This window comes from Paralichthys olivaceus, chromosome 19 (assembly GCF_024713975.1).
Source record: "Paralichthys olivaceus isolate ysfri-2021 chromosome 19, ASM2471397v2, whole genome shotgun sequence".
In the NCBI taxonomy this organism is placed as follows: domain Eukaryota; kingdom Metazoa; phylum Chordata; class Actinopteri; order Pleuronectiformes; family Paralichthyidae; genus Paralichthys; species Paralichthys olivaceus.
Genome location: NC_091111.1, coordinates 20,360,096 through 20,372,500, shown reverse-complemented (window position 1 = coordinate 20,372,500; position 12,405 = coordinate 20,360,096). Strand labels below are relative to the sequence as shown.

The window sequence follows — 12,405 nt, the reverse complement described above, 5'->3', positions numbered from 1 at the left end:
GGTCACCAACACGGTGCCCGTGGGCACCAGGTCGCCCCCAAGGACCACATGAGTCGCCCGCAGGCCAGTTCTAAAAAATAACACGACTGACCGGTGAGCTGCGTCTAACATTTGATATGCATTTCTAATAAAATTTTATTATTGATTTTTTTATACTGTCAAATGTTTATTCTCATACTGAGGTTGAGGATTGACTATGATTTGTTAACGGTTGGTCAGTGGCTCGTGAAAATGGGACATTTTTCTTATGAAATGTTGAAGAAGTGATCGTCTGAAAATGTAAACAATTGCTGAGATAAACAGAAATAAAGTGTTGAATATTGATATCATCTGTTAAGTCATTGTTGATAATTATTGTGAGAAATCATTAACGTGATCAGTGTCTTCACATAGATGAGTATCATTTATCATTAATAATAATATATAACTAAAGGCAAACTGAGCAAATGTGTTATTTCAGAAGAGTGGATCAAACTGGGAGCCCTTCGTATGAATCAGTACCCATGAAGTAGCTCTCAGTTTCATACAAGGTTGGTGACCCCTGTGTTAGATCATCCATTTTATGACCATGTGTTATGTCATATGTTCATCAGAAAGCACAGGATAGACATTTTTCATTGTGTTTTTACGGCTCATGTTTTCTTCGAGGTGGTTTCACTTAAATCTGCTGCTAAAAGCAACAGTTTCTGTTCATCCAGTCAAAGATAAAAACTACACTGATGAAAGTCCTGATTCTCTTTTGTCCTGTTTGAACTTTAGTTTTTCTTTCTCAGTTTGTTTTTGAGGTGAACGTCACTAATCCTCCATCATGGCAGCAGGCGGCATCTCAGCTGATCCCAGTCTCAGTTTTGAGGATTATTCTCTCTACAGTAACCTGAGTGATGACCAAGTGCTGCAGATCGCCATCGAGCGAAGTCTGGATGACAAACACTACAGCAACCCCAACGCAACCAGCGACGTAACCAGTGAGGCAACCAGTGACGCAACCAGCAACCTGAACCCTGAGGTCAGACACCACTCCCAGAATCCTCCTCCAGCCCAGGGAGCCGCTCACTACAGTTCACCAAACCCTCCGAGTGAAAAACCTCCTGATCTGTACGTCAGCTCACACACTTTACATGAAAAGTAGCTTCAGATCAAAGAATATTTATTGAATATCAACTGTTGATCAGGCGGATTATCGAAATATACAGAAATGATAACAATCACGATTCCACCTCAGCACATAACTCGGACTCAGAATCAGAATCTGGTTTATTGCCAAGTGGCCATGGAATTTGCTGTGGTGTGTTTGTGCAATTATAAATACAGAAAATATCAAAATAGGAAACAAACATTTAATATAAAAAGAAAACATAATAATACTAATAGTAAGCAAATAAAAAATACTATAAGCAGGAAGGATTGTGCAAAAAGGTAGTTATTGTAATTTGTAAAGTGTCTCAGTCACAGGGTCATCAGTGCAGTTAAAGGGTCCCAGGTCTTGTTAATGAGAAGCAGCAGTCGGGATGAAAATTGTTTTTGTTGCGTAAGGTTTTGGTCCTGATGGCCTCCAGCCTCCTGCCAGAGGGAAGTGGCTTAAAGAGTCTATGACCAGGTTGGGAGGGGTCGGCCACAAACTTACCTGCATGCCTCCGAGTCCTGGAGACTCACAGGTCCTGGAGAGAGGGCAGGTGGCAGCCGATCACCCCCAGTGGAGCGAATGATGCGCTGCAGTCTGGCCCGGTCCTTGGCTGTAGCAGCTGTGAACCATATGGTGATAGAGGAGGTGAGGATGGACTCAATGATGCGTTGTAGAAGTTCACCATCATCGACTTTGGCAGGTTGAACTTCTTCAGCTGCAGCAGGAAGTGCCCCTTCAACTGGATGTGGTGAGGGAGTCGATGTTCAGATCCCACTTCAGGTCCTGGGTGATGAAGGCGCCCAGGAAGCTGAATTACTCCACTGGAGAGTCACACAGGGCGATGGAGGGATCTGGCTCTTCCTGAAGTCCACAGTCATCTCCACTGTTTCCAGAGCGTTGAGCTCCAAGTTGTTGTCACTGCACCAGGTCACCAGGTGGTCGATCTCCGACCTGTGAGCAGACTCATCCCGTGGAGTCTGGCACGTTCAGCTGTGAGAGCTCGTCCTGGAGCAGAGCAGGGATATAGTGGTCCACTAACAGGATCCTGGTGTAGGTTTCTTGGGAGTCCAGGTGCTGGAAGATTAAGTGGAGCCACGTTTACAGCATCGTCTACAGATCTGTTGGCTCTGTAGACGATGCTGTAGTGGGTCTAGAAGGGGGTTGGTGATGTCCTTGGGGTTGGACAGGACAAGACGTTCAAAAGACTTCATTACCACAGAAGTCAGATCACACATAAATATATAGTGATCATTTTTCTGAGTCACGTGTTGACTGAGGAGGTGTTTAGACTTTGTGCTCTGATTGGCTGTTGTCTTGGTGATGTGGTGGCAGGAAGACTTTTGATGGGACAGTCAGCACCTTCATGACGGGCTCTGGGAAAAGGATGGTGGCTTATCGCAGAGCTGATGGTACCCTGGTCCACACTGCTCCGGAACCGGAAGAGTGAGTTAATTTCTAAAGCTCTGTACACCTGCTGTGTCCCCTGCGAGGGGGGGGTAGAAGAAACAGGTGAGGTCAGGTGGAACAGGTGAGTTCAGGTGAGACAGGTGAGGTCAGGTGAGACAGGTGAGGTCAGGTGGAACAGGTGAGTTCAGGTGAGACAGGTGAGGTCAGGTGGAACAGGTGAGTTCAGGTGAGACAGGTGAGGTCAGGTGAGACAGGTGAGGTCAGGTGAGACAGGTGAGACAGCTGTCTGGTATTGTCTCTGCAGGGAGGAGGAGCCTCTGTTCAAAGCGATCCGTGTTGGAGATGTCAGCGGTGTGAAAAACATGGTGATGTGTCCTGGAACAAACCTGATGCTGCCGAGTAAACCAGGCTGGCTCGCCATTCATCAGGCAGTGTGGTACGGCCAAGACACCTGTCTGAGGGTCCTGCTGTCAGGTAGAGACATAAAGACATCTAAGACATCTAAGACATCACATCAAAGTCCAGAAGACATGAGACTTTAGTCTGTGTGTTTGTGCTCAGCTCAGCCAGGGACCATCAACAAGCGAACTGAACAGGGTGAGTCAGCGCTGCTGCTCGCCGTCAGCAGACAGGAAGTAACATGTGTTCAGGTGCTGCTGGAGAACGGAGCCGACACTGACATCACAAACTATGACAAAGAGACTCCCCTCTACAAAGGTAACAACAGGAAGTGATATTTACATATCTTAATATTTACAGACCTTCAGTCACTGATCACCGACTGTATATAAAGATGATCAGTGAATATTCTCCTCTGCAGCCTGTGAGCGGGACAGTGCGGAGATGGTGGCGGCCTTGTTGAATCACGGTGTTGCAGTGAACACTCGTTGTATTCAGGGTTGTACTGCACTTCAGGAAGCTGTTGCTCAAAACAACGTGGAGATCTGTGAAATGTTGCTAAAGGCCGGAGCCAAACACAACCTCAGCAACATGTACGGCATCTCACCGCTGTTTACTGCGGCTCAGACGGGGCAGGTTGCCACCCTGCGCTTCCTCCTGAAACATGGTAACCGGATGGTTTATCTGATTGTTCTACTGCTAATACTTGTTTGCTAACTTCTACCAGTAACTTCTACTGTTTACTACTGCGTCTATTGAGTGCTAATGCTACTGCTTTTTCTAACTGCTATCTTCTACTGTTTATACTCACAAGTTCTGCTAACCTTCGTCAATTCTGTCAGCTGCTAATTTCTGTTTTTGCAAAGACATTCTTTGTTAATTAGGCTTTGTTTTTCTGTCTAGATGAAAACCACTTGGAGTGTTGCTGTGTGTGTCTGAACCCTGAACCTGTCTGTTCTCTGCAGGTGCAGATATCAACAGTCAGGCTGCTGATGGAGCCACTGCTCTCTACGAAGCTGCTAAAAATGTACATGAGGAAATTGTGAGGCTCCTCCTCTCACAAAATGCAGATGCCAACAAACCTGGGAAGACCGGATTATTACCACTTCACATCGCTGCTCAGAGAGGAAGTGACACGTAGGCACACTGACTATAATCGCCTTTATTTCAATAATAGCTTTTAATACTAGGCTCCTCAGGATGTCAGAGACTCTCTTAGCAGAGCTGACGTCCACCACAGCAGGTGTTTTCTTGATATGGTTCAAACCCAGTGTGGTCCTTGATTTAGATGTAGTTTCTGGCTCATTAATGAGGATATTTGGTTAAAACTGATTCTTAAAGAAGAAATGAGGCTCAGGCCGCAAGAATCAACAGCTGTGTAGAGCTGGGTGTCATCTGCATAGCAGTGAACATCATTGCTGAGCATTAATCTTCACTTTACAACAAACTTGCTTCATCGTCTAGTCGTATTCTAGAACTACAAAATTCTTCTTCTGGGTCAAAATCTTCTGACTGCAACTCAAAGGCCCCACTTAGTGGCAAAAACGAGAAGCAGCAGTCGGGATGAAAATTGTTTTTGTTGCGTAAGGTTTTGGTCCTGATGGCCTCCAGCCTCCTGCCAGAGGGAAGTGGCTTAAAGAGTCTATGACCAGGTTGGGAGGGGTCGGCCATAATCTTACCTGCACTCCTCAGAGTCCTGGAGACTCACAGGTCCTGGAGAGAGGGCAGGTGGCAGCCGATCACCCCCAGTGGAGCGAATGATGCGCTGCAGTCTGGCCCGGTCCTTGGCTGTAGCAGCGGTTAGCAGCCTAACCCTAACCCTAACCCTGTTACGTCAAAATTGTTGATGAGTGTGAATCTGGACTAAAAATGTTGCTTTTTTATGAAGGTGTAAGAAAATATGTAATGGGTCCCATAAACGATCTAACAGTAAAATCAAAACTCTAACTTCACTTCTTTACAAAACACGACTGGTTTCCTGTCGGCTGTCAGGTTCCTGTTGGGAATCAGACTGAGCTAATCCCTGTGATGTCCCCTGCTTCCAGTATCGTGTCCATGTTGATCCCAGCCACCAGTAAGGCCAGAGTCTGGCGGGCCGGCATCAGCCCGCTCCATGTGGCAGCTGAGCGCAACCGTGACGATGTGCTGGAGGTTCTGATTGAAGCAGGCTTTGATGTTAATGCTCAGTTGTCTGAGGAACGATCAAAGCTGTACGAGGACCGCCGCAGTACGGCGCTCTACTTCTCTGTCATAAACAACAACATTGACGCAGTGAGAATGCTGCTGGCAGCTGGTGCCAACCCAAACCTGGACATGTTCAAGCCGCTGATGGTGGCGGCGAGGCAGAGCTGCATTCAGACCACAGTCCTGCTCGTGAAGCACGGAGCTGACGTCAACGCCTGCATCCCCACTCACCCCACCACCTTCCCCGCTGTTTACATGTTCTCCATGAAGTACCTGCCCATGTTCAAGTACCTGCTGGACCAGGGAGGCCACGCCCGCTCCTGCTTTGACTGTTGCTATGGCAGCAAACCTCATCCACCAATCAAAACCACCCGATCAGAGAGGGACAACCCCTATTTCCTGGAAGAGACACAACTGAAGAGAGGCGTTCAGGTGACCTGAGTTTAACACGATTAAATAAAGGCATTGACTGATAAAATGATTAATTGATTGATTGATTGACAGTTCTGTGAGATGATCTCAGCCCCCAGCATCTGTCGGTGGGCGGGGCCAATCATTGACGTGCTACTGGACTACGTTGGTCATGTGTCTCTCTGCTCCAGACTAATGGAACACCTGGACAGTTACAGCGAGTGGAGCATCATCAAAGAAAAAGCAAGTCAGTCAATAACGAATCAATAACTGATCGAACTCATCATTGAAGTAAAGACATGTTGGTGTTTAGAGTTTGTTGGTGTTTTTAATTCCTGGTTTGTGTTTCAGCTTCACCGCGGTCGCTGATGCAGCTCTGCAGGCTGCAGATCCTGCAGCTGGTTGTACGTCGACATGTGAAGAAGTTACCGTTGCCTGGAGGTCTGATCCGGTTCCTGCAACATGGAGAAGGATCCTTCGAATGACTGAGGTGTTGCTCATACTGACTGAACCCAGTTTACTCAGTTAACTAAGTTAAGCCCAGTTTACTCAGTTAACTAAGTTAAGCCCAGTTTACTCAGTTAACTAAGTTAAGCCCAGTTTACTCAGTTACAAGATTAAGTTTGTTGTTTGTTAAAGGCTAAAAGATCAAAAATGAGAAATATAGAAATTTAGTTGTTGTAGTTTAGCTGCATCAGCTCAGCATAAACAGATAAAACAGACGATATTAACATGTTAAAAACTTGTATTAATGTGTTACTAACATTAATAACGTTATTAACATGTTCATAACGTGTATAAATCTGTTATTAATATGTTAATAATGTTATTAACATGTTAATAACGTTATAAACATGTTCATAACATTATTAACATGTTCATAACGTGTATACATCTGTTATTAACATGTTAATAATGTTATTACCTTTTAATAACTTGTATTAATCTGTTACTAACTTTGTTAAGAAGAGAGCAACATGATGATAACATTTGAAAACATTTGACTCATAATCACAAAATCTATTCACAATTAAAATTTATTGAAAATTTAGGTTTTAAAACAATGAAATAAAAAGCTGTTTTAACTAAATGAACTAATTTTGACTTTATTAACTGAAGTTCTTTAAATCTATTTACATTTTGATTGTTTATTACAGATTTAACTAAAAATATAAACAGATTTTATTACAGAAAGTTTTCTTAATAATTAAAATATTGAAATATTTTGACGTGATCTTCACTCAGAGATGATAAAGTCACACATGAGTAGAAACAGTTTTCAATATAGAGGATGACGTCAGATGACGGACGACAGATCGTAACGGAAGATTCTGTCACTTGTCCTGTTTGTGGGGGAGGGGCTGTGGGAGGGGTTGGGGGAGGAGGTGGGCCCTGTGAGGCTGGGGGAGGATCATGGGCTGTTTGTTGTCTCCTCGGTCATGCCAGCAGACGTCCAGCAGGGGGTAGACCTTCCCCTGGATGTCCAGCCTGAAGCTGTAAATGAAGCCCAGCTCGTCAGGACTGTCACTGTTATAGAAGGTCAGGCTTCCTCCCTCGTAGTCCAGGAACAGTCCCACACGGCAAGGGGGTGTTGACACCGGGAGGACGACCCTGGGTGAAGAGAAGGCTTCGTAAACTCCGTCCTTCAGTCCGATCAGCCACACTCCGCTCTCTGGGCTCTTCACCAGCTTGGACTTCCGACCTGTTGTTCCTTTGACCAAACCAAGACGCCATTTGGGTTTGTTACCCACCTCCACCTGGTGAGCACACAACTTTACAACCACTGGTTCTACACGAGCAGCTGAGTTTACCCAACATACGTCTCATTCATACAACACCATTTTTAGCCCTATTCTCCAGTCGCCTGTCTCTTGGACAAATGTCCGGAGCCAAATCTGCGTTCAATCACTTTGAGTGAACTCCTCAAAGTTCAAGAGGCCAATAGGTTGCAGACTCTGACTGGATTTGGAGACCAGACACGCGAGGGGGTCTGTTCCTGGTGAAGATGGTGTATTGTGTGAAAACCTGTCGACACTCAGTCATGTGAGAACTCACGAGTGAAAGACTCCTGAAGACAGGAAGATGAATAGTGTGAACATAGTGCACTCGTCTTCATCAGAGTCCTAATTGTTCAGTAAAGCTGGCTTTAACACATACATGTCAGTGAGGATCCAGACAGAAGACAGAAACAGTTAACACTCACAAACATCTTCTCTCTGGACGGGACAGGGACACTTCTTTAATGATCTTTTCAGTTTCTGTGATTTCTGTGTGTGCACTGCAGGCTCATGCTCTTTTAGGGCATCGGTGGAGCGTTTATCTTTGTTTCTATCAGTTTCTATCTATCTCTGCTTTAGACTTACGAACACATGACATTTATCATATAAGAACACATGAGCGAACAATTCTGCAGTTTAAGAATGTGTCTTGAAACTGACGTAGATTTTTTTTTTGAAAACCTGCCAAGAACAGATTTGAGAAGATATTGGTGAATGAGGCCCGTTGTGTGAAGAGGTGTATCCTCAGGTGAATCCCCTGTGTGTTGAAATGGCAGCTGAACTGCAGGATTGTGACACTGATGACAGTTTACCTCCCAGTAGTGTTTCCCAGAGGAGAAGCCTCGGTTGGTTAGGACGCAGTAACTATAACTGAACCTCTCTGGATTATCAGGAAGTCTCCGCAGCACTGCCCCACAGACCACCACCGTGTCCCCGTGATGGAGCTCCAACATCGGGTGAGTGGTCTGAGGATCCAGCTTCAACATCTCTGGTGCTGGAGGAAGAAAAGGAAGTTTAAATATGTGAAGACAGAAACTTTACCACCACCAAAACAAAATGTTTGAATCATTCAGCTGATTTATAACTGACAGGGATGGGTAGAGAGACAGGTAGAGGTAGAGGGAAGGGGACAGGTAGAGGGACAGGGACGGGTAGAGAGACAGGTAGAGGGAAAAGTGGAGGGACGGAGAAAGGTAGACGGACAGGGACATGTAAAGAGATAGGGAGAGGGAATGGGACAGGTAGAGGGACAGGGACGGGTAGAGAGACAGGTAGAGGGACAGGTAGAGGGACAGGTAGAGTGCTTAGTAGAGGGACAGGGACAGGTAGAGGGACAGGGACGGGTAGAGAGACAGGTAGAGGGACAGGTAGAGTGCTTAGTAGAGGGACAGGGACCGGTAGAGGGACAGGGACAGGTGAACCTGGCAGGACTTTTCGGTGTAGTCTCTTCCAGACTGTGAGTTTGATGTCGTTGTGGTTGAAACCTGGTTTGAAGTTGACGGAGCTGAAGAGCTCCCTCTTCTGGAGCTTCTGACTCTCTCTGAACCTGCAGACGGTACATTTTTAATCTTGTAACGTTTTCTGGGTAAATTGACTGAAAACTGAAAAGACGTTTGTTACCTCGGAGCGATTGATCCGTACTTCTGTAAACAAACAGAAACAGGACAGTAATGAGTCTGATGAAGGTTATTGATCAGATCCCATCCAACAAACATCATGTCCACAGGGGACAGATCAGTGTCTCGGACTGACAGTACCATGATGAAGTCCAAGTGTCCCTCGTTGCTCAGCTCTTGCAGGGTGTTGTGCGCCTCCTGCAGTCGGTTCAGGTTCTGGTTTAACTGGTCCGTCTGGTTCTGGAGGGACAGGATGAGGACGGCAGCAGACGTCTCCACCTGCTGCATGAACCCCACCTCCTCCTCCTCAAGGCAGCGCCGCAGTTCGCCAAACTCCTTCCTCACCACCCACTTCAGCACGTCAGACTCATTCTGATTGGGCAGAGAGAAGCAGTTAATGTGGTCATCTCCTACTGGTTGAGGTTGTGAGTTGAGGGTAGAGTGAAAACACTGATCCTCCTGAGACACTGCGATTAGTTGATCAGGATAAAAAGTTGGAGATCACAGTCTGAGGTGTAGTTCTTATCTTTGGCCATCAGGTAGCAGTGTTCATGTTGAGGTTTCTTTTTTTCATGTGGAAAAGGAAATGTTTGATTTGACATAAACATCTGACGACAAATGTCCTGGGGAGACAGTGTAATTGGACGACACCCCGGTCGGTTTTTAGTTAATGTCGCAGTGACACAAACAAACGGATGTGAAAATTATAAAACGTGAAACTCACCGTGATTCTCGATCTGTTGTACGAAAGTTTACAAATGTGATCTTCGAATTTACGTTTCTGCTGCTGGAACTCCGTCATCAGACAGGAAATATCCTCCTAAGAGACAGACAGGCAGAGAGACAGACATATTAGACAGATTTGGACATTGTTAACAAACATCATGAAGAAGTTATGGTTCTTCTCCTGACCCAGAGTCCAGATCACAGGGGTTTGGTAAAGACCAGGACAGAATCAAGGCCAGAACCAGAACTAGGACCAGAACCACAACCTGAACCTGAGCCAAGTCTAAAACAGAGTATACCTGTTGACCTCAGCTCCATCTGTCCTCTCTGGAGACCCACCCTGAGACCTGGAGACTGTCTCCAGCACAGAACCAGGACCTGACTCAGTCTGTACAGTCCTGACATTTCATATCTGACTGGCACCTGCTCAGTCTAAAAGACTTCCAGGACAGAATCCACATCGGCCATTCTGAGCCTCAGTCTCCTCTCAGCCTGGACAGTGTCAGAACCGATCATCGATGGTAGATTTGGACACGGTCAATCTTGGTAAATCTTCAGTAAACAGACGACCGCGTTTTACGTTTGAGGTACTGAGCTCAGTCGACTTTAAACAAACAGCTAAATGTCTCTGTGCAGCAGTCTACAACTAGTCTTTACTTTTAATCTATACATCACATTGTATTTGGATTGTCTCCGTGGCAGTTGACCATGCCACTGGGGTCCTCCACAGCAGCCAGAGACGAACCACTCAGTCTTCAACATTTCACCTGGCTTCATTTTATTAATACAAACAAAACTCACAAAGTCTAACCTCAAAATATATCAGCAGGAAGTGATTATTAATTAGTATTATAGTTTGCTATCTTTAACTTTTGCTTCACCTTCACCTTTATTCTTATCTTTATCCTTATCTTGAGCTTTGCCTTTATCAACGACCTCAGGTTTCTGTTGAGGATCCAGTCCAGACACTTGACCTTTATTCTTTTATGACTATTGTTTTTGTTTTCATGTTTTCTTCTTGTCTCTTTTACTTGTGAAGCACTCTGTAACTTTCTTTTGAGATGTGCTATAAGTAAAGATATCAAAGATATTATTATTAATAAACCTCCTGCTCAGCTGATGACAGGATAGAACACACTCCATTTTCTTAAGCCGGCTAATATTATGTAGATATGATCCAAAATGTCGACCATGGAAAGTTAGACAGGAAGTAACAACTTTGTGCCAGAGGGCAGACGCCATGGAAGGTCCCTGTGTTACAGTGACTGTACCATGTGACCTTATTGTCGTTAATCTGGGAACTAAAAGGTTGTATTTGATTCGTCTTAATCTTGACGATATGATGCGGCTCCTTATCAGCATCAACAAACTGTTCTGGGTTTAAGTTCGGTCAACACGTCTGTTCCAGTGTTTGACTTTACACTCATTTACGGTAATCATTTAACCACAGAACGGTGGTTAAATGATTACCGTACATGAATGAACAGATCCTTCATTTTTCATTTCAACACTTTATAATCTCAGAGACTGAGTCGAACCTTCATGCGGCTGTAGACGGAGCTCACAGGTGTGATCTTGTGTCCACGGTGAGCACCGATGCTTCCACAGAGGCCACAGATCACCGTTAGTTCGTCCTCGCAGTAAAGGCTGAGCGGGTTGTGATGCTGAGGACACGACTCCAGCTGAGCTCCACCTGAAACACTCACTTCCTGTCACCACCAACAAGTAATTACAGTCATTAGTTTTTAACAAAACATCACTGATAGTATCTCTGATCTCAGCTGTTTTTACCTGCAGAGCGTCAATAATTCGAGCCAAAGTAACGTTGGGAGAAGGACTGTCTCCGTCCACTGCACAGCGACACACAGGACACTGCAGCTGGCCGAGCAGGTCCATCGTCATGGAGCGCACACAACACCTGGACAGATGGTGTCAGGACAGGTGAGGTGAAGACAGGTCAGGACAGGTGAGGTGAGGACAGGTCAGGACAGATGAGGTGAGGACAGTTGAGGTGAGGACAGGTGAGGTTAGGACAGACAAGGTGAGGACAGGTAAGTCCCCTCCTCACCATCTTACCTGCAGTAGGAGTGTCCACACTGTAATATCAGTGGTTCTGTGAACACGTCTAAACAGACAGGACACCTGAGCTGCTCCTCCAGACTCTGACGACGCTCCATATCCACAGCACTGGCACCAGAACCACCGGGTCCAGAGCCACCGGGTCCAGAGCCACCGGGTCCAAAGCCACCGGGTCCAGTCGGACCAGAACTACCAGGACCCTAAAATCAAAGCCTCCAGACTTGAGTGACTGCAGCTCTGACTCTGATTATACGGAGCCTGTTTTCTTCTCCGGGGAGACTGACTGGACCAACACAGTGGGAGGAGCCAGAAGTTAATTGGTCCTTTGTGTTTCGAATGTTTGGAAAATGTCAAAATATTTGAAAATGATAAGAACCTTTCAGTCGTATTCAGACGGTGTAGATTCGTCTTCTTCTTCTTCCTCCACGACTTCTTCTTATTGTTATAACTATTATTCATAACAATAATAATGATACTGTTGTTGGATTGTGACTTTTGTGCTTTTAAACTCTTCATCTGATAAAAACCTGAACGTCACCTTCACCGTCTCCATGGAAACAGACTTACAGGAAACAGGAGGACCAGATTCTTCTCCTGTTAGACAAATGATTGTATAAAGGTTGTATACATTCTATTTATTTATATTATATTTATCATCTATAGTTTTAATTCATATAATATA

General features: G+C 45.3%; 2 protein-coding genes across 5 annotated transcripts in view; one reads left to right on the top strand and one right to left on the bottom strand.

Moving 5' to 3' along the window:
- LOC109647441 (ankyrin repeat and SOCS box protein 2-like) overlaps positions 1 to 6,158 on the top strand; it is a 6,459-nt gene extending 301 nt beyond the window's left edge. Inside the window, exons 2-10 of one of the 3 annotated variants that reach the window (XM_069515492.1) lie at positions 774 to 1,095; positions 2,456 to 2,566; positions 2,835 to 3,004; positions 3,092 to 3,247; positions 3,351 to 3,596; positions 3,895 to 4,066; positions 4,975 to 5,545; positions 5,618 to 5,771; positions 5,876 to 6,158. In XM_069515492.1, the coding sequence (XP_069371593.1) occupies positions 809 to 1,095; positions 2,456 to 2,566; positions 2,835 to 3,004; positions 3,092 to 3,247; positions 3,351 to 3,596; positions 3,895 to 4,066; positions 4,975 to 5,545; positions 5,618 to 5,771; positions 5,876 to 6,009 (2,001 nt within the window). In that variant the 5' untranslated portion in view covers positions 774 to 808 and the 3' untranslated portion in view covers positions 6,010 to 6,158. The remainder of the gene's footprint in view (positions 1 to 773; positions 1,096 to 2,455; positions 2,567 to 2,834; positions 3,005 to 3,091; positions 3,248 to 3,350; positions 3,597 to 3,894; positions 4,067 to 4,974; positions 5,546 to 5,617; positions 5,772 to 5,875) is intronic. The other 2 variants (XM_069515494.1, XM_069515493.1) reach the window with 2 other exon arrangements.
- Positions 6,159 to 6,543: 385 nt separating this feature from the next.
- On the bottom strand, positions 6,544 to 11,966 carry LOC109643845 (E3 ubiquitin-protein ligase TRIM50). Of its 2 annotated transcripts, XM_020109084.2 has the most exons (9): positions 11,721 to 11,966; positions 11,436 to 11,562; positions 11,183 to 11,353; positions 9,643 to 9,738; positions 9,060 to 9,290; positions 8,923 to 8,945; positions 8,724 to 8,848; positions 8,115 to 8,296; positions 6,544 to 7,281 (listed from the first exon to the last, which is right to left on the bottom strand). In XM_020109084.2, exons 1-9 carry the CDS (start codon positions 11,819 to 11,821, stop codon positions 6,859 to 6,861), a joined length of 1,479 nt encoding a protein of 492 aa, XP_019964643.2. In that variant the 5' UTR covers positions 11,822 to 11,966; the 3' UTR covers positions 6,544 to 6,858. The 2 variants fall into 2 exon arrangements, with proteins under 2 accessions (XP_019964643.2, XP_069371598.1); XM_069515497.1 differs by having other exon boundaries at positions 8,923 to 9,290.
- Positions 11,967 to 12,405: the final 439 nt, after the last annotated feature.

What these genes read in the sequence shown, in the direction of transcription:
- LOC109643845 (XM_069515497.1), bottom strand. Translation starts at nt 11,821, where the DNA reads ATGGAGCGTCGTCAGAGTCTGGAGGAGCAGCTCAGGTGTCCTGTCTGT. An exon ending in ACAACAGATCGAGAATCACG is followed by an intron (nt 9,291 to 9,642) that starts GTGAGTTTCACG and finishes CTGCCCAATCAG; the next exon opens with AATGAGTCTGACGTGCTGAA. An exon ending in ACACCGAAAAGTCCTGCCAG is followed by an intron (nt 8,297 to 8,723) that starts GTTCACCTGTCC and finishes TTCTTCCTCCAG; the next exon opens with CACCAGAGATGTTGAAGCTG.